Below are 24,911 nucleotides of genomic sequence, written 5' to 3' on the forward strand. Positions count from 1 at the left end.
TTGGATTATCATATTTGTCATGCCAATTTGGATTATATTTTTCATGGAAATTTGGATTATCATATTTGTCATGCCAATTTGGATTATATTTTTCATGGAAATTTGGATTATCATATTTGTCATGCCAATTTGGATTATATTTTTCATGGAAATTTGGATTATCATATTTGTCATGCCAATTTGGATTATATTTTTCATGGAAATTTGGGTTATTACATTTTTCATGGATTGGTTAATTGTTTTTGTTTTACAGTATATCAACCCTTTTCAGGTTATTTAATGCCAAATCCAAAGATTTTGAAGAAAAAAATTTTTAATAGAATATATTTATTTTCAAGTCGGTTTCTATTTAACCCATAGTTGGGACCCTAACAGGCACTACCACTCCGGGTCAGAGTGGACCTGGGAGCAATGATAATTAAAGGGTGGCTCCACACTCCCCAAAGCCCGCAAGCTGGGGCCTCATCACTGGATATAGTTTAAGGTCATATCCAGGACCCATTTTTCATGGAAAGTTGGATTGTTATATTTTTTATGCCAATTTGCATTATTATATTTTTCATGGAAATTTCGATTATTATATTTTTTTATGCCAATTTGCATTATTATATTTTTCATGGAAAGTTGGATTGTTATATTTTTTATGCCAATTTGCATTATTATATTTTTCATGGAAATTTCGATTATTATATTTTTTTATGCCAATTTGCATTATTATATTTTTCATGGAAAGTTGGATTGTTATATTTTTTATGCCAATTTGCATTATTATATTTTTCATGGAAATTTCGATTATTATATTTTTTTATGCCAATTTGCATTATTATATTTTTCATGGAAAGTTGGATGATAAAAAACAAGGGACGTGAGAATTACATGGCTACCGAAAACAAACAAAAAGATTCACTTTCTCCTCTGATTATTCAATTATTATCATCTTGAATGTTTCAGATGATGTAATCTCCGACCTTCTTCAGATGTGTCTTGGCTGGCGGGATGAGACTCTGCAGATTTAATAAAGGGTTCCATTCAAAATTCTATACAAGTTCCTGAATTTGTCATAAAGAGTGAGTGAGTGAGCGTGTTTGTTTAACGGCATTTCAACCTCTAAGAGTCATTTAATGCCAAAAAAGTTTTGTTGATATAATAGGTTTTCAGTTTCTTGTAGAAATTTTTTAAGTTTCTTAAAAAAGTTTATCTTTTGAAGCAAGATGTTTTAGGTTTTCCGAAAAATTGTTTTAGTTGTAAGAGATTTGTTTTTCTAAAATGAATTTTACTTGTTTACTTTATAGGAGTTTGAATACATTTGTTTCTTTTAAATAGTTTATGATTTGTTGGGGTTCCACTTCTTGGAACACTTTTCTAATGTTTGTTGTTTTAAAATATTTCTTTTGAGTGTGTTTGTGTTTTCTACATTCTGTCAGTAGATGTTTAATTGTTAGTTGTTGGTTGCAGAGTGTGCAATTTGGTGTTTCCTCCGCTTTGATTAGGTAGGAATGAGTTAATTTTGTATGTCCAATTCTTATTCGGTTTAGTACAATTTCTTCTCTTCTTCCTTTAAAAATTTTTTTTTTTTTTTTAATTATTGGTTGATGTTCATGCAATTTGTTTGCAGTGCATTTGTTCCATTCCTCTTGCCACTTGCTTTCTATATATTCGTTGATTTTTCTTTTTAGGTCTGTGTGTGGTATTTTAATTTTTTCATTTGGTGGTTTGTGGCTTTTTTAGCCAGTTTGTCTGCCTTTTCATTTCCTGGAATGCCGACATGACTTGGTATCCAAGCTATTATAATTTTTTTATTGTTTTTTTTTTTCGGTTATTTCATTGTATTCTTGCATAATTTCTGTGATAAAAGGGTGTTTAGATTTTTCTTCAAGGGCCATGATACAGGATAGGGAGTCTGTATATATTATGGCTTTTTGTTCGTTGATGTCTTTGAGAGCTATTTTGATGGTCTGCAGTTCGGCTGTATATATTGAAGCCTCGTTGGGCAGTTGTATTTGATATTGATTTTGTCCATCTGTGCATGCTGCACTTGTTCCGTTTATAGTTTTAGACCCATCGGTGTATATTTCTATGTTGTCATAAAGATTCTGAAGTTCAACAAGATCCACTTAAAGAAGGTCGGAGATTACATTGGCCAAAAACGTTGTATAAATTCGTCCTATTAATACAAGATGACCCCCCCCAAAAAAAAACGGGCCCCAACTCTAATTAGGCCCCGTTTCTTCGTGTTTTGTCCGAATGAAATGAAACTTTAGTCATAACATAATTATATTCAAAACATCACATAAAAACACTAGGGTCTTTGGCCTTTTTTTTTTCTCCGTTTTATAGCATATGTTCCAGATGCCCTCCATTTAGCTTTTGTTTTTTTGGGTCACCCTGTATTACTAATCAATCGACAAAAATAGATGACTACGTACAAGTTGTATTTAATGTCATGAAAGGTTACATAAAATCACTTACTTGCTTGACAATGCGGGATTTTTCCAGAAGATACTGTGATGTCCGGGCTCCCTTCAGGACTCCCCTGAACAAAAAAAATTAAAACATGGCTATTAACAAGAGTGAAGAAATCCACACATGTAATGTTGATATAACAATTGAAAGAATATTTTTGAAAACCAAAATTAAATTATTTTTCTTTTTTTTTTTTTAATAAATTTATTTATCTTTACTATTATATAAAAGGAATTATTATTACTTGGTTAAATGACAAACTGGCTTATCTCCCCCTGATTTGATTTCTGTTCGTATCAATAGCTGATCGATAAAATATAGTAAAACTGATTTTTATCTTTATTATAATACTAGCAGGACCTGTTAACCGGTGTTGCCTAGTGGAAGCATGCCCCCAACCCTCGTAAAAAATTAAACTATGGTTGTTGTTGTTGCCCAACCTCCAACCTCCTCATGTTAAGTCCAGCTTTCAGAATAGACACCTCCGACCTCTTTATATTAAGAACGGCTTTCGCAATATACCCCCCAACCTCCCTATGTTAAGAACAACTGTCTGAATAGACCCCTCCCAACCTCTCGAATGGCTTTCGGAATAGACACCTCATTTTGTGAGAGGTTTTATCAAAATATTTCCTTCAAAGTTAAGCTTGATAATAGTTGTCAAGATACCCACTTGCAAATACTATAAACCTAAAAGAAAATTGAGAGGGTGGCAGTGTCAGTCGGATAGAATTCTTAATTAGGTTGTTTATCGGAATGTCTTTGATAAGTATGTATAATCGATAATTGAAGTAATCTGATGAAAGAAACAGGCGATTTTGGCCAAAGTTAACACCTTACACAGCCTAACATCACAAGTGCATTTGAGAAATTTTATAGCCACACCACAAGCTGAAAGGCTTGACATATAAAATCAACAGCAAGTTCTTTGATGACAGGTGTGTGTTTCTGTTTAAAGAACAATTGCACCATGATACTTGATTTTTTTTTCATTTTAAACTTAAATTCAAGCCATTAACACTGCACTAGAAATAAGGCCAGGTATATAAAATCAACAGTAGGTTCTTTAATATGACAGGGGCGCAATCGAAATGAGTGTTCCTGTTTAAAGTACAATGGAAACACTGATACTTGACTACTGCATTTTAAATTTTAATTCGAACCATTATATATAAAAAATAGTTTTCTAAAAAACAGTAAGTTCTCTACAGTGCAATGTAGATTACAATATATTGTGGACTAAGTTGCTGCAGTGAGGCATGTGAAGATTCCTCTCCATGCAGCGCGATGGGTTTCCTTCTAGAGCAGAGAATCGATTTGATTGAAAAATGGGTGATTTCATCAATTTCGATGAGAATAAAAATATGGGAGTGTGAAACATTCATTGATCATCATTCAATCCTGGGCAATGTCGGGTCTCCCTGCTAGTTTATTTTAAAGTCTTAATATCTTTCCGCAGTTGAAAATGCCTTTGTCCAAAGTATATAGACATTTTATTGCCTTTTTTTTTTTTTTTTTTTAACTCTTTGACTGAGGCATATTGTCACTGCTATGATAAGAGATAAGAGTCCACTTTGATGTCTGAAGATGAGGTTTGAGGAGTTGGAGGAGAAAAGGAAAAAATATACCTTAGTTCTGGGATTGTGTTATGTTTGCAAAAAAAATTCTGCTCTAACGAGCCGATGTTGATGTAATTCACACTTGTATTTTCCGGTTGCCCACACTGAGAATTGACCTTGTAAAAGTGATATTCTCCTGAAGGTTGAAGGTTCAATTCTCAGTGTGGGCGACTGGAAAATACAATTGTGAATTACTTAGGACGTCTATCTAGTCACGGCTGACAGAACAAGAGCATGCTACTACCGTAAAGTAAATAAAGGATTCTGTATGAAATTCAGTCCAAATTCCCAAGTTTGACAAAAAAAATTCCCGAGTTCAACAGGATACGCCTGAAGAAGGTCAGAGGTTACATCAACCGAAATGTGAAAATGACACTCAAGATGAGAACAGAAGTCCGATGAATCCAAATAATACAAATAACCAATTCTCATAAAAAAAAAATCAGAAACGTAATTGCTTTTAATGAAAATTCATTTTTTTTTTTTAACCTTTCAATTTTTGTTCTTGTTCTAAAGAAACACTAACGACGTTGTCACAACGTGGTGACACCCTGATAGACTTTGACGATGGACTATTCCTGACGTCACTTCCGGTAACCAATTTTTGCTATCGAGCAGTCTGGACCTGAAACTAGGTGGAAGTGGGTAACGGCCTTCGGGACAAGATCAAAGTGTAGTATCTGTTCTTCAGATGCTGCACTTCAATTTCTTGTTCTCTGTCAGTGGAGGAGAAATCCTTCACGACTGAGACAATTTTTATTTTTGTTCCTTTTCTCCACGTTAAAAAACGACCCTGGTGTCTAACTCTGTCCCGTGGGGAGGCATTGTAAATAGGAACTAGGTGGAAGTGGGTCGTAACCTTACTTTGTCCTAGTTGAGCAGAGTCCCACGCAACCAATATACGTTTCTGTATTTTCTGTTAATATATATTTCATTTCACTGTTTCCAAGCTTTCTCGTTCTTCTTTCAACATTTAAACCACGACATTTAATTAGGCATTTAATTCTTTTTCCTTTTTAATTCTAACAAACAATAGATTAAAAAAATATTTAAATAGTTGTAAAATGAACAGATTTTTGAACAAAAAACAGAAGAGTGAAAAAGAGAACGAAAGAAAAGTTGAAAGGCATGCTAGTAAACCCTCACCCCGTCCAAAAAAAAAAAATGGTGAAAACAAAAATAAATAAAACCAATTGTAAAACGAACAAACCTTTGAAAAAAAAGTTCAATGTATTTTCCAAATCGACTGGAATTGTCGTTGCGAATCGTTTTTGCATTTCCGAAGGATTCCAACAATGGATTCCCTTCCAGAATTTGATCCGGGATATCATTGTTACCGTTCCGATTGGTTGCTGCTAAGTATTGCATAATCAGCTTTGTACTTTCCGTTTTACCAGAACCGCTCTCCCCGCTGCAGATTTAAAATAATAATAATAATAAAAAATACTATTACTACTAATAATAAATAAAAAACAAAAAATTTTATTAAAAAAAAAGAAAATAAAAATAAACAAAACATAAAAATAAATTAAAGATAAAAATATATTTCAAAAATGTAATAAATTTTTTAAAATAAATTTAAAGTTAAGAATAAATAAAAATAAAAAATAAATAAAAAAAAATAAATAAATAAAAAATAAATAAATAAATAATAAAATAAAAAAAATAAATAATAAATAAATAAATAATAAAATAAAAAATAAATAAAAATAAAAATAAATAAAAATAAATAAAAATAAAAATAAAATATAAAAAATAAAATACAATAAAAAATTAGATAAAAATAAGAAAATTAAATAAAAATAAAAAATTAATATAAATAAAAATTAAATAAAAAATAAAATTAAATGAAAATTTAAAAAATAAAAAATAAATAAAAAAATAAAAAGAAAAAAGATTCTTTAAGAAATTGGTCATCACACAAATATGTAAATTTTAAACGTTTGACGTTATTTCAGACGTGACAGGCAAGTAGGGGAAATTAATTATTCCTTAACTTGTTTAATGGTTCCTGGCTTTGGTAGCCACTATTTTAGACAATGATACCGTCTTTGGGTATCGCCAAGAATCATATGAACAATTAATATTGTCTATAAAAGTTATGTTTTTTATTTTTTTTATCTATTACATTTTCACCCCAAACAAGGTACAGTGCCATTTTGATGTAGGGGGCTACTATGTAGGGAGTTGAGCAGCAAGATGTATTTTCACATTACACTTGAACTTCTGCATGTCAGTACAATAGGGGAAGCAGGAATCCAGAAGGGAATTCCAAAGTCTAGCAGTTCTGGGGAAGAAACTATTAGAATAAAAGGCTTTCTTACATCTAGGGATCTCGACTGTGTAGGGGTGGGACTTTGCTGTTTGTCAGGTTTGTTGGGGGAAATTACATCGAGGTGGGGGAGGGTACAAGGGTTTATAGTTCGTTAGAGCATCCACCATTAAAATACTTGTAAAACAGGCAGAGGTATGCAACATTTCGGACAGAGGTTGAAGCTTAGATGACAGTTCAGGACCTATCAGGTTGGTGACTCTTTTAAACCCTGTCCAGGAGCGAGAGGCCATCAGCAGATGCACCAACCTTAATATAACAACAATACTCTATACATGGGCGAATGGTTGCCTTGTAGAGGTACAGAATACTTTCAGACGTAAGTAACTTTCTAGCATGGTAGAGAGAGCCTTGGCAATGCTCTCGATGTACCTGTTCCAACTCATGTTCCCCATGAACGTTAAGCCGAGGAGTTTAAACGAAGTACTTTCAGGTAATATATCTTTAGCCATAACTATTGTTGGTTGAGAAAGTTTCTTGCAATTATTAAAGGAAACGAGCTTAGTCTTGGCAGCATTGGACGTTACCATCCATTTTTGACCCCATTCCTCTATAGACTGGAGGTCTTCCTCTAAGGTTTCTGCCATTATCTTGGATACGTGTTCATTCGTTTTTTCTTCATGCCTGTTGTAGAGTATGAGGTCATCAGCAAATATACCCATCTCAGAGTCTATTTCATCAAGGAAGTCACTTATGAATTGACAAAGGAAGAGAATGAAACATATATGAGACCCTCGGAATCATAAAGTACCATATACTATATATCGTATACAATATACCACATACTATATATCGTATACAATATACCACATACTATATATCGTATACAATATACCACATACTATATATCGTATACAATATACCACATACTATATATCGTATACAATATACCACATACTATATATCGTATACAATATACCACATACTATATATCGTATACAATATACCACATACTATATATCGTATACAATATACCACATACTATAAATAGTATACAATATACCACATACTATAAATAGTATACAATATACCACATACTATAAATAGTATACAATATAGGGAAAACGAGTTATGTATACCATTGTGTTCCCCAAACTATCATTGGCCCTGTCGGTGGGGCATTAGAATACGCCGACTGCCCCCCCCCCCTGCAGAGGGTAAAAGTTCCTCAATGGGGGTCCTGGATATGACCTTAAACTATATCCAATGGTGAGGCCCCAGCTTGTGGGCTTTGGGGAGTGTGGAGCCACCCTTTAATTACCATTGCTCCCAGGTCCACTCTGACCTGGAGTGGTAGTACCTGTTAGGGTCCCAACTATAGGTTAAATAGAAACAGACGTGAAAACAAATATATTCTATTAAAAAAATTTTTCTTCAAAATCTTTGGATTCCACATTAAATAACCCGAAAAGGGTTGATATGCCGTAAAACAAAAACCAACCAAACCAAACTATCATTTATACGGAGCACAAATGCATCTAGATAATAATAATCACATACGGTCTAAGAATGATTGAGGCTCTCAAAATTATACAGTACCAAGCAGCATATATAGGGAAAACGAGATGTATATCACTGCATTCTCCAAATTTTCCTCTACTCAGAACGCAGGTCGAAAGTACAGAATACATCTGACAACATTGTCAAAATCCAATGTTTATCACGGCAACCTTTACTGAAAAAAAGACAAACTTACTAGGGTAGAGACGCTGCTCATCTTTGTACCCCCTGCACACGCCTCTTATCTTCATGTTGTTCTAGATTAACAAAAAGCTCTTCATCGAGACATGAAAAACAAAAAAACGCCGACCTCACAGGCAACTGCGGTTGTCAGTGAAGAATCTGATGACGCTGATGATTGCAACACATTCATGGATTATGTTGACACCAACATCAGCACAGAATGACTAAGAAGCAATGTAAGTGCAGTAAAACTTGTTTGTATTGTTTCTTTAACTTGTTTAAACTTTATTACTATTTTTTACAGGCAATAACACATTACATTGTCACCGTTCTCACATTAGTCATCATTACATCACAACTGTCATCATTTTTGAAATGAACATGATGTGATAGTTGAGATTTTACACTTCATTTTAAAACAAACCCTAAACGATTATTTCTTTTAGTTCCTGAAATTCACAGATTACAAAAGTCATGAAACTTTGAACTTGTTTTCTGACGTTTTTTTATAAGTGGTGCTTAGTACTCTATGATTCTGGGGACCTCAATCAAATGTGTATTAAAAAAATTTTTTTTTAGAGAAAACAATAAAAAAAATAGAGAAACAGTTTTTATTTTTATTTTTTTTTAATGATTAAATGTATTTAATACAACAGTTCCCAACCTTTCCCCCCCTTAAAGCAAACCCCAAACGAATACCTATTGAATATTTTTGGATACACGGATTACAAAATTGCAAAACTTTGAACCCGTTTTCTGATATTTTTTAAAAACAGCGCTTTGGGTTATTTATATGCGCGATGGCAACCTTCTGTCTAAAACAATGCCATTCTACATCTAGTCTGGTGCACCGCAGCCTCTGTTGCGGCTTTACAGTTCAAAGTTGGAAGTGGTTCTCTGGATGCAGGTCTGGGCGGGTGATAATGAGACCTAGGTTTACCCAGTTACCAGCGTCCCCCTCTCAGCATTGCAAACAAAGTCTGATGGAAAGGCAAGCCAATACGGTCGGAGCCAGCGCAGCTGCAGGAGTTTCCAGAAAGGTATTGCAATGCTTCACCAGTCACCATCGGGACTTATATTGGCTTATTACTTTCACATAGATGTGTTTCTTTTGAAGTTTGAAACAATTTTCATTGGTTGAGAATACTTCAGGAAGACACCATTTATCAAGGCCTGAGGGCCACTCTAGGATAAAGGTTAAATGTTAGGTAGATGGTGAAACAAGAAGATCAGTCACGGTGGAAACTTGGGTACAGCTATATTATCTAAGAAGACGGCTCAATTGAAACGTTATTCACACTGGATTTGAAAACGACCATGTTATAATCAGTTGGGAAGCAGACACACAATATTGTGTTCCACAGACGGATTTGAATACTATCAATAAGAATGTCTGAAGCTGAAACTATACTATTACTACCTTCCAATGCTAAATTCAGAGGGGAAGCTTGGGTAGTATCTGTTGTTGTGATACTATTCTCCCAGGTATTATCTCCTCCTGTTTGGTTAGGATGGGTGGGGAGGTTAGTGTAGTACTTGTTCTATGGTTATGATACCATCTGACTTTATTTTTTTTGGGGGGGGGATGAATAAGTGTAATATCTATTCTGTTGTCAAGATACCATCCTCCCAGGTATCACCTCCTTTGTTGTGGGCAATGTTGTATACGTTCATTTACTTTAATTTGCGGTTCTAAAATGACCTACCTGATGAGAACCACCTGATCGTGTTTGTCGCGGCACATTCTGCTGTAGCAAGCATTACTGATGGCAAAAAGGTGACTGAAAAAAAAAAAAAAAAAAAAAAATTCGATATATTAATAGCGTGTGTTATATTGTGTGTCTCACACAAATTTTTCTTTTTTTTTTTTTTTTTCGAGTGACTGTCATTTAATTGTTATGATCTTCCATTTCTTGTAATAAATAATTTTATCAAAAAATCTTCATAAGTTTTGGTTTCGGTTTCGATTATAGCTGATGGCACCGAAGTCAACTATTTGTTTTATAAATAATTTTACCAAGAATACTTCATAAGTTTTTCTTTTGGTTTCGATTATAGCTCACAAACTTATGAAATAGATCGGCTGAAGAGAACTTGATATTGGGAACTAAAATGGTTCCCTATGGCTTGTCTTATCTGAACTTCTGAAAATAAAAATACAAATATTACGCTGATTGAGATTGTCGGACTGACTTCCTCATCTTGGTTGTTATTGTCACAACATTTCGGCCGTTTTGCCCTCCGGCCTTCGTCAGGTGTTTTGTATCGAACTGGGGAACCGTTTGTTAGGAGTCTCGAACCCAACCCTTTTATTATTGCGGGGGTACCGTGTTCGGACTCCAGCTAGGCTTTTGGGACATAATTGCTGATTCTCTGTTTTGAATGTTACTTTTTCACTGCCTTCGTTCAGGATTGAACTCAGCAGTTTACAGTTACCCAAAGGTGCTGAGTTCAATCCTGAACGAAGGCAGTGAAAAAGTAACATTCAAAATAGAGAATCAGCAAATATGTCCCAAAAGCCTAGCTGGAGTCCGAACACGGTACCCCCGTAATAGTAATAAAAAAAGGGTTGGGTTCGAGACTCCTAACAAACGGTTCCCCAGTTCGATACAAAACACCTGACGAAGGCCGGAGGGCAAAACGGCCGAAACGTTGTGACAATAACAACCAAGATGAGGAAGTCAGTCCGACAATCTCAATCAATGAAAACACCTCATCTCAAAAATACAGACAATTACTAAATATTACGCTCTTATTTTGAAAATTTTTTCTTTCTATCTGCTGGAATTTTTCCCCAAAGTATATATATATATATATATATATATATATATATATATATATATATATATATATATCTTTATTCGAATAGCAAAATTTTTAAATAATGAGAAAGAAGTGAACCCTGATCGAACGTTAAAAAATAATACATAAGTCGATTAAAAAAAAAATCACAAAGTGTAATAAAACCCGAGAAAAAAACTGAATACTATTCGGAATGTTATAAAATAAATATGTCAATAAAAAAAGAAAAAAATCACGAAAAAATTACACAGAAGACGCAATAAGTTCCACCTGTCTGTCTTTGAGGGGCTTGCCATCAGTTTCAGCCCCCTTACTTTGTGTAAGCAGAGAAACCTTCGCTTGCAGTTGGAACAATTTCGCGAGACACATTAGATGTACTTTTTTTGTTTTTATTACAAGAATTCGACAAAAAAAAAAAAAAAAAAAAAAACTTTCTATTTCTCTTTACAGACGTATACGTTTGAAAAAAGTGAACGCTATTCGGAATGTTATAAAATAAATAAGTCGATTAAGTAAAAAAAATAAAATAAAAAAAATCATGAAATGCAAAAAAAGAACGAAACTCAAAGCGCTTTTCGTACAGACGGACTTTTTTTAAAGGATATACGCCTGTAAGGAGGAATAGTTTTTTTTTTTTATTATATTTATATAGACAAATATTATATAGTCGCTACACTGAACATGCTAATGTTTCAGAAATAAAAATATATTTTGCTCTTTTTATTGAGCACTCTTAATAACCTTGATTTAATTCACGAGTTTTCCCTCCTGAATACCTTTAACGGTATATATATATATATATATATATATATATATATATATATATATATATATGAAATAAAATGGAGGTGGAAGGACCTGGATACTCAACGTTTCGCCCGATTTATGCGGGCTTCTTCAAGAGGGATGGTCATTTGCATTTTGTTTTTTTGCTCAACACACATCTCCAAAGACCCCGGGCACCCAGGTTAGTATAATAGAAACCTATGTATGACTTATGTATAGTGATGGCATCTCCTAGTGGCTAATAACGTTATATATATATATATATATATATATATATATATATATATATATATATATATATATATATATATATATAACGTACGAAAAGCGCTTTGAGTTTCGTTCTTTTTTGCATTTCATGACCATCCCTCTTGAAGAAGCCCGCATAAATCGGGCGAAACGTTGAGTATCCAGGTCCTTCCACCTCCATTTTATTTCATATCGTCGGATTTAATCCAGCTCAACAATCATATATATATATATATATATATATATATATATATATATATATATATATATATAACGTTATTAGACACTAGGAGATGCCATCATTGTACATAAGTCATACATAGGTTTCTATTATACTAACCTGGGTGCCCGGGTTCTTTGGAGGTGTGTGTTGAGCAAAAAAAACCAAAATGGTAGTAGGCAGGCAGGCTCGAACCCGTGACACGAAGGCGGAAAAGAAAGTGAAAGAAAATCTGATGTCTTATCCCAAGACCCACAGACAATAGACAATCCATAGTGTTCAAACGATAGGAATTTGTGAACATCGCATAAATGCTAATTGACTGCATCTTAGTTTATACTTACCAGACAGTGCCCGTCCTTGAGTATTCCTAAAGGAGGGGGGTTGATAATTATGATTAAATAATAATTATTTGTTTATACCTACGATGCTTCATTAGTGTTACATGGTTACACAATCATTAGTTTAGGATGACAATTCCTGCCAGTTGGTAGATTTGAACCCAGCCACAAAGTGACCTTTGACTTCATTTACTAAGCCTCTTCCTCCGGACCACCAAACATATTTATAATAATACATATTCATAAAAATAAGTCTGCAGTATTAATGGATCCGCGGTAATGTAAATAAATGAAAACGTCAATGTAAAATAAATAAATAAATAAATAAATAAAAATAAATAACTACTTACGGAGGCAGCTCTCCAATTGATCGACCTTCATATTTTTTGACGCTGTCTTTGCCATAAATATTGAGCATTTGATACGGGTTACAAGCCAAAAGAATTGAGCCAATGTAGCTCTGAAATAAAAAAAAATAAAACTAATGAAAACATTTATATAATCAAGCAAATACCTTATATACAGCAGATGAGTAATTGTTTTATTTTACGGCATGTCAACCCTTTTTGCGTTATTTAATGTCGAATCCAGTCATTTCGATAAAAGCTTTTACGTTTAAACTTCAAATAGTTATTCATATTACATTTCTGAATTTTTGAGATGAGGATTGATTATTCATTATTTGGATTCTTTAGACTAGCGTTCTCATTTTGAGTGTTATTTTTACGTTTCCTTCAATATAACCTCCGACTGTATTTAAGTATATCTTGTCTGATTCGGGGATTTTTCTTTCAAACGCGGGAATCTGCACAGAATTTCCAACAGAAGCCTTTATTAAACCCACGGGTGTAGCATGCTCTTGTTCCATTAGCCATGACTGAATAGAGGTCCTAAGTAATTTGCAATTGTATTTTTGAGTGCTGCCTGCACTGAGTATTGAACCTTCAATCTCCAGGAATGTAACTTTTACAACTGAATTTCACTAAGTACCCTATCCACAGTGCTACGGGCCCTTGAAGGTTCAATCTTCAGTGCAGGTTACCCGAAAAATGCAATTGCGAATTATTTAAGACTTCATGGTTGACAGAACGCGAGCATGCTACCCATGTTGATTAAATAAAGGCTTCCATTTGAAATTCTGTGCAGATTTCTGTATTCAACAAAGATTGCAAAGTTCAATAAGATACACTGGACCGATACTGCACCAACCACACCAGGTGTCTCTAATCTTGTCGGACTGCATCCGATATGACAGGTGTTCTTTCGATCGTACGTTGTCCCGTCACAAGTTGGCCTGTTGATCGTCTTCACCCGCTGTGTGTGGGGCGTTTTGCCTCTCAACCGAATCGTCTCCTATCCTGTGTAGTCTCCAGGTACATCAATCACTCTGCTGATCCTTGCGGCTTGCTGCAAAATGAAGAGTCCTCCCCACAAACAAACAGAACTCCAGTTTATAACAATAACAAACTATTTATTAATTTCATTACTTCATAACAGCTACTGTCTAAATTGAGGTGATTGACTATAACAGTGAACGATGTAAGACCAGACAAGTAAAGTCACAGAGTTCCCATTGACACAGGTTAGTTAACATCATAGCATCAGGCCCAGAGGGCCCCAAATTGGGAGCGCGTGACCAGCCCAGCCGTTCAGTTTGCTGGCTACGACTCTACTCATTTTAGAATTTCTTTTTCTAAATCCAACCCCCCTTCCCCACCTCTCCTTTGGAGGGTGGTTAAAAACATTCTTCCTCTCCTTGTCTCGTCCTCTCAACACCTCTCGCTCCCTTTCCTGGAAGGGGGGTGTGTGCTCACACTGATATCTATTGGAAGTCCCCTGGGTTCCTTTCGCCTAGCACTGTGTGCGGTCCTTATCATTTAATGTCACTTCTAATGCAACCATCTCTTTTGACATATCGTAGATAATTCCAAATCTGTCTACTTCTGAGACAATATACCATCTGCTTTGCCTTTAACAGGCCCATAATGATATATCAGTGGTTGGTTCTATTTTCCTAGCTAAGGTTTTGCATTTCTCTGCACTCCTCCACACCATCCCGTATGGTCAAACACCCCTTCTCACCGTAATATGCACCTCACTGCATGCATTCATGACACCATAGTGTTATAGAAGGTCGAAGATTAAATCAACCAAAACGTTGTGGAAATAATACTTTTTTTCATTGGTCCACAATATATACACTAGGCAGCAAATAAAACAACACAGCTGGGTTATAAAAATATTTTGCTTATTCTTAATGACAACCTGTTTAATTTTAGTATGACGGTTGTGGTATAAGTGAAGGCACATGGTGGGGGTGTGGTGCAGATATGTAGCTTGTCCTCGTTCTGTGACCAACTCTCTTTGCTTTCTATTGTCGATTTATATAAATATTCTTTCATTCCGGAATGTTTAATATTTCCCATTGTCTATTGTTCTACTTCTTTCGTTGTTATTTTTTAAGTGTAACGTTTTTATTAGTTTTAAAACGTAACGTTTTTTTAATGTAACTCTTTTCTTATTTTTAAAATGTAACGTCGTTATTTTTTAAAAATGTAACATGGTTATTAAAATATAACGTTTTCATTATTTAAAAAATGTAACATTATTATTCTAAAAATGTAACATTATTATTCTAAAAATGTAACATTATTATTCTAAAAATGTAATATTTTTAAAATGTAATATTTTTAAAATGTAACATTATTATTTTTAAAATGTAATCTTATTTTTAAAATGTAATCTTATTTTTAAAATGTAACATTTTTAAAATGTAACATTTTTAAAATGTAACATTTTTAAAATGTAACATTTTTAAAATGTAATCTTATTTTTAAAATGTAACATTTTTAAAATGTAACATTTTTAAAATGTAACATTTTTAAAATGTAACATTTTTAAAATGTAACATTATTTTTAAAATGTAACATTATTTTTAAAATGTAACATTATTTTTAAATGTAACATTATTTTTAAATGTAACATTATTTTTAAGATGTAACGTTCTTACTGTTTAAGATGTAACGTTCTTACTGTTTAAGAGGTAACGTTCTTATTGTTTAAGAGGTAACGTTCTTATTGTTTAAGATGTAACGTTTTCATTGTTTTTTTTAAGATGTAACGTTTTCATTGTTTTTTAAGATGTAACGATTTCATCGTTTTTTGGGATGTAACGTTTCCATTGTTTTTTAGGATGTAACGTTTTCATTGTTTTTTAGGATGCAACATTTTTATTGTTTTTAAAATGCAACGTTTTTATTGTTTTTAAAATGCAACGTTTTTATTGTTTTTAAAATGTAACGATTTTATTGTTTTTAAAATGTAACGATTTTATTGTTTTTAAAATGTAATGATTTTATTGTTTTTAAAATGTAATGATTTTATTGTTTTTTAAATGTAATGATTTTATTGTTTTTTAAATGTAACGATTTTATTGTTTTTAAAATGTAACGATTTTATTGTTTTTAAAAATGAAAGTTTTAATAATTTTTTAAATGTAATATTATTTATTAAATGTAACATTGTTATTTTTTAATGTAACGTTATTATTTTTTAAATATAACATTATTACTTTAAAAATTTAATGTTATTACTTTGAAAGCAAAATATTGTTTAGATTATGTCTTTAAGTAAAATTCATTCGTAATGTAATTATTACTAGTAAAATGAACCAAACGCTGTATTTAAAGATTCGCAAAGAAAATAAAACTTTGAGACTTTTTTTAGGTGACTGCAAAAGTTATTTATTTCGTTCGTTTCCATACGTAAGTCGCCGAAACATTTACAACATGATGCTAGGTATTCTCTCCTTGTTTTTTTTTTCTGTCAGAGAGCAGTTCTTTGTTTTTAGCTACAGCCATCTATTGTGTTGCAGCAATTATCTCTAAGACTAACAGGTTGACCGGCTCGCTTTCAAAGGGGTAGGAGGAGGAAACTCGCCACACGTTATTTCCTTTTTCTTTTACTCTTTTACTTCTTTAAAAATGAATTGTGCCAGACTATACTTTCCATAAACTGAAAAGAGAAACTTTCTTTTTTTCTTGTCTTTTTTTGGGGGGTGGGTGGGGGCTTTCCATTCTCTAATCATCACTTTCAGACTTTCATTTTCCATAGCATTCCTTCAAGGTTTTAACTTAACAAGTCATCCATTGTTTCAAAGGCAAGCACCAAAATCAACATACATCATCTCTTCCAGAAAACTCAGATGAAAATCTCTGGACAATACTTCTGACACAAATGAAGTCTCTGTACAAAACTTGGATGTACTCTTAATTTAACATTAAAAATGTCACTGTCTTGGCATAATCACCGACACATCTGTTCCCGCAACGGTCGGTACTAAAATGGGTGACCATTTAGGAGATCCAGGTGCTGTATGTTCTCTTTGCTTGCTTATCCATCGTATCGTTCTTGTATCACTTTTCTCCATGCGACGCACATTTTCAGTACGTGTTTAATTGGCAGTCCCCTGGGTTCCTTTCGCATAGCACTGTGTGTATTTTGTTATGTTATATCTGTTCTGTTATATCACATTAAGACCACGGTCCTGGATATGACCTAAAACTATATCCGATGGTGAGGCCCCACCTTTAATTTATGCAGATTTCGTACTCAATATTATAATAGACCTAATTCTTTATTGATTATTATAATATATTCAATATATATGAACCCACCACCCCCCGCCCCGCTTTCGAGGGTGGTACAGTCGTAAAATAAGGTAAATATAACATTTAAATTCATGGAGATTTCATTTTTTTTTTATATAGAGACCATACCCTATAAATTATTATATTGTACCCATTATATAGTAGTGACTGGCTGATTATTAAAGAAAACACACACGCCGATGCCATCAGCTAGAATCGAAACCAAAACATATAACCCACCAGGTTTATTCGTTAATCTCTGACTTATATAAATACATATACAAAAAAGAAAAGAAAAACTCAAAATGCGTAGAAATACGATATTTAGTGGACACGCCTGCCAAGTTCCATTTTTTTTTAAATTTTGACTATTAAGCAGCTATACTACTGGACGAAGACCAAAGCCAATTTGTTCCACAGGTCCAAGCCCTGGATATGACCTTAAACTATATCCAGTGGTGAGGCCCCACCTTGCGGGCCTTGGAGAGTGTGGAGCCACCCTTTAATTGGCATTGCTCCCACGTCCACTCTGACCCGGAGTGGTAGTACCTGTTAGGGTCCCAACTATGGGTTGAATAGAATCTGACTTTAAAAAAAAAATATATACTCCATTAAAACTTGTTTCTCAAAATAACTAGATTCGGCATTAAATAACCTGAAAAAGGTTGATATGCCGTAAAACAAAAACAACCAACCACATTAAGACCCTTTTATAAAAGTAGATAAAATCAAAGAAACACTTACATATATATGTCCATTGCTGAATCTTTTTTCGAGCGTTTTAAGAATGATTTCTTCAGACAATTCTCTAAAGAATAAAAACAAAAGCAAAAAAATTATTTGATATTTTAGAGAATACTTTTAAGCTGAAAAACAAATTAAAATAAAAAAAAATTTATAACAAAGGCGAGCAGTTCTAAGAAAGAAGCTTTGTTCATAGAACCTGCATTTAGAGAGTAGGAAAAATTGTTGCTAGTCGTTGTAGGTAGTCGAATGTTTTTTGTGAAAGTTTGGCAAGGGGGAACTGTAGATTGGAGCTCAGACGAACATGTGTCATGAAAATAACGATAGAGCAGAGACAGGCTTGCAATGTCTCTTCTGTTGGAAAGAGGTTATAGGGAAGAAAAAGGGTATCACCTACTTGGTTTCAAAGCTGGTGTTGAACTGTCAAGGCAAGATAGGGCATGCCGAGCATAAGGAGATGGCTTATCAAGAACTTGTTCACGTTGAACTTGAAGACGACCATATTGTAGTCAGTTGGAAAGCAGGAAAACAGAACAGAGTTCCACAGGCGTGCAGTTCTAATAAAGCTTTTAGGTTTAGGCACAGATAAAGAGTGGGGGAAATTATTGATAATGGTTTCAGCTAGACGAGTGTTTTTTGTGCAAGTCAGGACAGAGGGGACAATAGATTGGAGCTCAGACGAGCACTTGCCATGAAAATAATGACAAAGCAGAGACAGGCTCGCAATGTCTCTCCTGTGAGAAAGAGGTTGCAGGGAAGAGAAAAGAGTATCCCCCACTAAGCTACAAAGTCTATTTTGAACTGTCAAAGCAGGATAAGCTGCTTCTAGCAGCTCCTGCCCAGATGTGGCGACATCCTTAGATGTACTTGGCTCTTATACAGTTAGAGAATTGTATCAGTAGTGAAATATCTACTAGAGCAGTAGAACGATGCCACCATTTTTCCAGCAGCCTTGGCAACAGATTTGATGTACGTGTTTCATCTCAGATCAGGATTAAAGGTCAGACCCAGAAGATTTCAACTGATGCCAGACAGGGATCAGATCGTTGATGATCTAAAGATAGAAACTTGATTTTAGATGCATTAAAATTAACCAGACACCTCTTTCCCCATTACATCACGTGATCAAGATCAGAGGAGAGAGAATTTAGTCGTTTATGGTCTTTGAAGTGTTGTCATAGATGGTAGTGTCGTCAGCATAAATGTCTATGAATGATCTTGGGAGATAATTGATATAGATCAGGAATAGAGTTGGGCCGAGGATGGACTCCTGAGGGACTTTAACATTAATACTGTGAGCTTCTGATTTCTGCCCATCAATCACTACTCTTATGAACCTATCAGAGAGAAATGATTTAATAATTCAAAAGATATTTCTAACTATACCATAGTTGGAGATTTCGTGAAGTGGACCTTTATGCCATTCCCTATCAAAGGCTTTTTATGTGTCAAAGGCAATTGCCTTTGAAAGGAAGCCTCCAAGAGATTCACTAATCCTATGAGATATAACTGTTAGCACATCTGCTGTAGATCTAGCAGAACGGAAATCTTATTGCATGTCACTGAGGAGGTTATTTTTTGCTGAGATGGTTGACTATTTAACAGATTCTAGCGGCTTACTCATGACGCACAGGAGACTGATTGGTCTGTATTGAGAGGGAGATGAGCGATCACCTGAATTTTTAAATACAGGACATACTGATGAGATTTTCCAGGGTATTGGGAAACAATTCTCCTTAAGACAATGCTTAAACAGTTTTGTAAGTATGGGAACTAGTTCTGGTTGGAGCTTTTAGATCACTATAATAGGAATGCCATCAGGGCTAGTTGCTTCACTGGATACAAGGTTTTTGATTAGCTAAGGTTATCTGATGCTGAATCAAGTAATGTTGGAAAAACGATTTTATGTTTTAAATTCTTTAAATCTTCAAATATTTATTCATGGTGTTTGGTTTAGTAGCTTTGTAGAAGAAAATTGTTGTCTTTTTGTTTTTGACTTAACAAAACGATTTCATCTTGCAAAGGGAAAGAGGAAAAAACCCAATATTAATGCTTGGTGCATTTTCGGTTAGGCAATAAGGTATCTTCAGATAGCCTGATCCGGTAGCACCATTGAAAGCCAGAGAGGAAATGTGACGTGATAATCACTTTCATGATCATGCTACGATAAAACACAAGCCAAATATTTGGTGTAAATCAGTAGGTGTGTGTGTGATTCCATCGTGTAACATAAAAAAAAAAGAACCCCAAACGTCTGTCACAAGCTGTCTGCTGGCAACAGTTCCCAGCAGTTTCCTTCTCAGCCTTATCTGCTTTCACCTGGCTTCAACTATAATTTCTCTTGAGGGACCTTCAAGCCACCAACTGTCTCCACCTGAGCATTGGCCTCAACTGTCGCAAACCCAAGACAGTCTGTAAACTGTCACAAAACTAACTGCTACTCCTAAAACTGTCTGTAAACAAACACTAATTATATTGACCTCTATGGTCCGAACTTTTGTCTCCATTACTGCCACACTTTGATTAACAATCCTATTTTAATTCCTTTGCGTACTTTGATGAACAACTTCCTTTCCAATGTCGTTTCATCAACCCCGCCTCCTTGATAAACTTATTTCCTCTTTTTTTCTTTCTTTCTTTCTAACATTTGGGAGGGGGAGGACATTGAGAGTATCATATTTTTTAATGGATTAAAAAGCCCACTGTTTTTATATTCAGGATTCATTCTTAAACTAATTAATCGATCATTATGAATTTTGGAACACAGCTGCTAGGTGTAAGGTCAGATAATATGCACAGAGAGAAAAGAGAAATTGGAAACCCTTCGTAAAAATTTGGATACCTTCGTTTTTTGTGAAAGTTTAACAATAGGTATCTTCGGGCCAAGATCACAGTGTAGCATCTTTTCTGTCCTCGGTCAGTGGAGGAGAAATCCTTCATAACTGAGACAATTTTTATTTTGGTTCCTATCCAGAGTGCTCCTTTTTGAGGAGCTGGATTTTCCCACATTAAAACCCGACCTTGTTTCTAACCCTGCCCTCGTGGGGAAGCAAGTGAATAAGAACAATGGCAATTGCTTCGTTTTTACAGACGTTAGCCATTCCAACCTCATCGTAGTTTTCTGATTAATCATCAGCGACACCCAAACCAAGTCTGTGGGCCTTAAGATGACTTTTCGGGCCAGCATTTGACTTGCACAGTCTGCCACATATATATGGCAGACAAAGCTGTGTGTTGAAACTTGTTTAACTTCTGCCTCCGTTTTTTTTGCTCCCTGTGCTCATGGCCTGTGTTTTTTTGTGGTTAACGTAAGCCGCTTTTGAGCACGCTATTACAAGCCTCACATTTCCAACTGTTCAATTCAATGGGCAAAACCGACACATTACCTTTCCGAAGCGTTCCCTTGAGTTCACCATGATCGATTCTTTCCTTCGCAAAAATTTCAGATCCCCCTCTAACTAGCCTTCTCCATTTGGGCCGGCAGTTTGCTAGGGTTTCCCAGTTCTGAACAGGAATCTCGAAAGCTTTTTTAATGCAATCCTTGAAGCACTTCTAAGGTCGATGTTGAGGATGTTTCCCAGTCTTAAGCTCGCCGTAAAACAACTGCTTAGGCAGCCTCATATCCTCCATCCAAACATGACCTACCCAGTACAACCGGTTCCTCATTATCATCGCTTTGATGCTCAAACACTCAGCCTTCCCGAGAATATCCGTATCAGGTGTCAGTGACTGCCATTTTACATTTAGAATTTGCCTGAGGCATTTCTGATGGAATCTCTCGAGATGCTTCAAGTGCCGACATTGTTGCCCAACATTCAGATGAGTAAAGTAGACAGGTCGAGTAAACACTGATCTTGGTTTTTGAACAATAGGTATTAGACATCAATTAATAAATTTTACTCAAATTTTGGTTTCTTCAGAGTATTTTAAAAAAATGTTTAGGGGACATAATATGGGTCCAATCTCTAATTTGAAAACTTAGAAAACTTATTTTCTCTTTTTTTGTTATAGTTATTTTTTTTTTTTTTCTTAACACTTGGAGAGGGCTATATTGATAATATCAGAGATAGAAAGATGAGGAAAAGGGAGAAATAAAATCCAGCCAAATAGTGACAAAAAATAAGGAGGTAAGGCCCTAGTGATTTAGCATTAAAAATATAAGAGCAGATTTCAACCAAAAGTGGATATCTGCTTTTTCCAATTTAAATGAAAAAGTGGAATTTCGCTAAAAAGGGAAAAACACACATAATGAACTGTGGCTATTTTTTGTTTTGTTGTTTCTTGCGATGCAATCAAAGAAAACCAAAAATCAAATTAATGGATTATTTTTTTTTTTACTTACGATAATGTTATCAAATCTTCAACGCTTTCATCGTCTTCTTCGTTTGTTTTAATTTCCATGTTTTTATTCTGAAAAAAAAAACAAAGAAAAAAGCATATTTACTTTTGGAGAAAAATATTTTTAAAACAGCACCAACAAAATAGAAGAAAAACAAACAAATAATTCTGTGAAACTGCAATAAAATGTTCTTATTAATATAGCTCTATTCAACAGGATATTAAGCACTTTTTATGCGGGATTTGCTGTCTTAAATAATAGTTTCTGGTCCGATTTTGAGAGATCTGTCTCTCTTGATACATAAGTGTTGAAATTCTTGCTTTCTCAAGGTATTGTTACCAGTCGAACAACTGCTTTTAATCCTCAAAGTAATAGTCAAGGGGAGAGATATAACAGAATCATCTGGCAAACTGAATTTAGCTCTATGTTTGAGAAATATTCCTATTACTAATTAGGAGAGACATCTAGATATAGCCCTCCACAGCATTCGTTTGTTACTTTCCACCACCTATCTTTTCAGGGTGAGTATTAGTTTTTTTGGGGTTTTTTTTTTACATGGGGGTCACCACTTATCAAGGCCCGAAGGCCACTCAGGGATAAGGGTTATTGCATGTACAGTACATGTCTTATTCCCCATCATTCATGAATTTGTTTGACACAGCAGAGACTTGTTAAGCACGTTAAAGTGTGAGAGGACTTTTGAACAAGAGACGAGGAATTATTCTGGAAAGTACCAATAAATAAACGTCTGTTTCACTAAACAAAAACAAAAAAAAAAAAAGAGTCGAATTTTTTTCTTCTCGATGTCCACATGTTATTACTAGGACGGTTTCTAAATGGGAGTGGTAGCTGCTTGCTTTCGGACGATCTGGAAAATAGTGGGCAATCTACACTTGGAAAAAATTTTTCAGAGGGCTTTACTAACCCTCTTAAGCTTTTCTTGTTTTGCATCTGATTATTATTATATTATCTTGCTGTAACAGAGCTGCTAGCGTTGTCAGCAGGAGCAGCTGTATGGTAGCTTACATATGCAAATGACCAGACCGGCTGTGCGAAATGACGTCACAGCAGAGACAAAAGGGGCACATGTGGATGGAGAAGTGGTGTCCGGAGTATCACAAGTTCGAGATATGTCTGGAGAATAACAGCAAGCAACATACGGGTAACTAGAGCGTCTTAAAATGACACGACAGACAAGAGAACTTGAATGCCTACTAGACACTATCCTCGAGGGCCTTTTTCTTTTTTTTTTTTTTTACATGGTAGTCACCACTTATGAAGTCCCGGAAGCCACTCGGGGATAAGGGTTATTGCATGTACAGTAATCAATGGGATAATATAGTAATCGTTAGTAATGGAGATTTGATAAAGTGTCTTACTTAAGGGGGCGATTTATCAGAAATTTGTTTATGTTGGACTTGAAGACATCCAAGTTGTAGTCAGGTGGGAAACAGGCAAACGGAAGAGAGTTTCACAGGTGTTGTCTGGGTGTTTGGAGGTGTGCATTGAGCTAAAAAAGTGGTAGTAGGCAGGCAGGCTCAAACCCATACCGTGAAGGAAGAAAATGTGAAAAAAGAACAAAAAAAAAACGTGACGTCTTTGCTGTTGCACCAATCACCAAATTGGAAGAGACGAAGGCTATTGCAAAGTAACGTAAAATCTTGTTACTCATATGCAAATGAGACGGTGTCGGCTTGGCTAAAAAGCTTGCTTTCAGAGAAGGAGAGCAAGATATTTTAAAATGGTGAGTTTGGACAACAGTGTGCGTGTACACTATTTTTTTTTTACTTGGGAGCCACTACTTATCAAGGCCTGAAGGCTACTCGAGGATAAGGGTTAATGAATGTAAAATGGTGGTGTAGTAATCATTAATGGTGTAAATTAGGTTGAATCTGATTTATGGGGACGAATCAACAAGAACTTGTTAATATTGGATTTGAAGGCTATGTTGTATTCAACCAGGAAGCAAACCAGCGGAACAGTGTTCCATAGCTATACTGCAATCGTGAAACATGACAAGTTTAAACACAAAACCCTAAAACCACATTTTAAAGGAACTTTTTGTCTTAATGTTGATTCTTTATTTGCTAAAATACCGTTTCAAAAGTCACAAGAATGTCGAAGGGACTTAAATTTCTGGATTAGTTTGTGCAGTGCGTAAGATTCAGTTATGGGCAAAGAAAAAGAAAAGGAAAATGGTTGTCGCGCCTGATTATATCCTGACGGATCTTACAAGTTAAGGTGAAATCTCGTTACTTACATGCAAATAAATGGTGCAGGAAGGGAAATATTTTCAAAAGGGAGTATTATTTTCAAAATTGTGAATTTGAATTATATTGTATGTACATACAAGAAAAGGAGATTTTAACTAAAAAGCAAAACCATAAAAACTTTGAGGAAAATATTATTCCGAAGTGCCAGCCAATTTCTTGGACAGGAATCCCTGTCACAGATGTGCGGGTGGAGTTGCAGGTTGCAGAGATGGATGATCGGCTGTCCGGGCTTGTGAGGATGTCAAAGGAAAGTTGGTCAGATCCTAGGTCAAGGCAACAATCCTGGATCCAAGTGCCCCGGGAATGACGTCAAAAACGTTAAAAATGGGGAATGTAGAATCCCCGAAGATAGGTTACTGGGACTGACCGACATTTCAGACAATGTGTGATGGAGTATTCTGACGTCATCTG

General features: G+C 34.8%; 1 protein-coding gene across 2 annotated transcripts in view; it reads right to left on the reverse strand.

The window, feature by feature from the left end:
• LOC145258327 (unconventional myosin-XV-like) overlaps window positions 1–24,911 on the reverse strand; it is a 597,738-nt gene that overhangs the window by 431,835 nt on the left and 140,992 nt on the right. For both annotated transcript variants that reach the window (XM_080116477.1, XM_080116478.1), the window contains exons 3-8: window positions 22,231–22,298; window positions 17,889–17,952; window positions 12,846–12,955; window positions 9,804–9,878; window positions 5,293–5,493; window positions 2,470–2,533 (exon numbers count right to left, since the gene is read on the reverse strand). In XM_080116477.1, the coding sequence (XP_079972603.1) occupies window positions 2,470–2,533; window positions 5,293–5,493; window positions 9,804–9,878; window positions 12,846–12,955; window positions 17,889–17,952; window positions 22,231–22,289 (573 nt within the window). In that variant the 5' untranslated portion in view covers window positions 22,290–22,298. The remainder of the gene's footprint in view (window positions 1–2,469; window positions 2,534–5,292; window positions 5,494–9,803; window positions 9,879–12,845; window positions 12,956–17,888; window positions 17,953–22,230; window positions 22,299–24,911) is intronic.

Source organism: Euprymna scolopes, chromosome 33 (genome assembly GCF_053919585.1).
Source record: "Euprymna scolopes isolate OS-2025 chromosome 33, ASM5391958v1, whole genome shotgun sequence".
In the NCBI taxonomy this organism is placed as follows: domain Eukaryota; kingdom Metazoa; phylum Mollusca; class Cephalopoda; order Sepiida; family Sepiolidae; genus Euprymna; species Euprymna scolopes.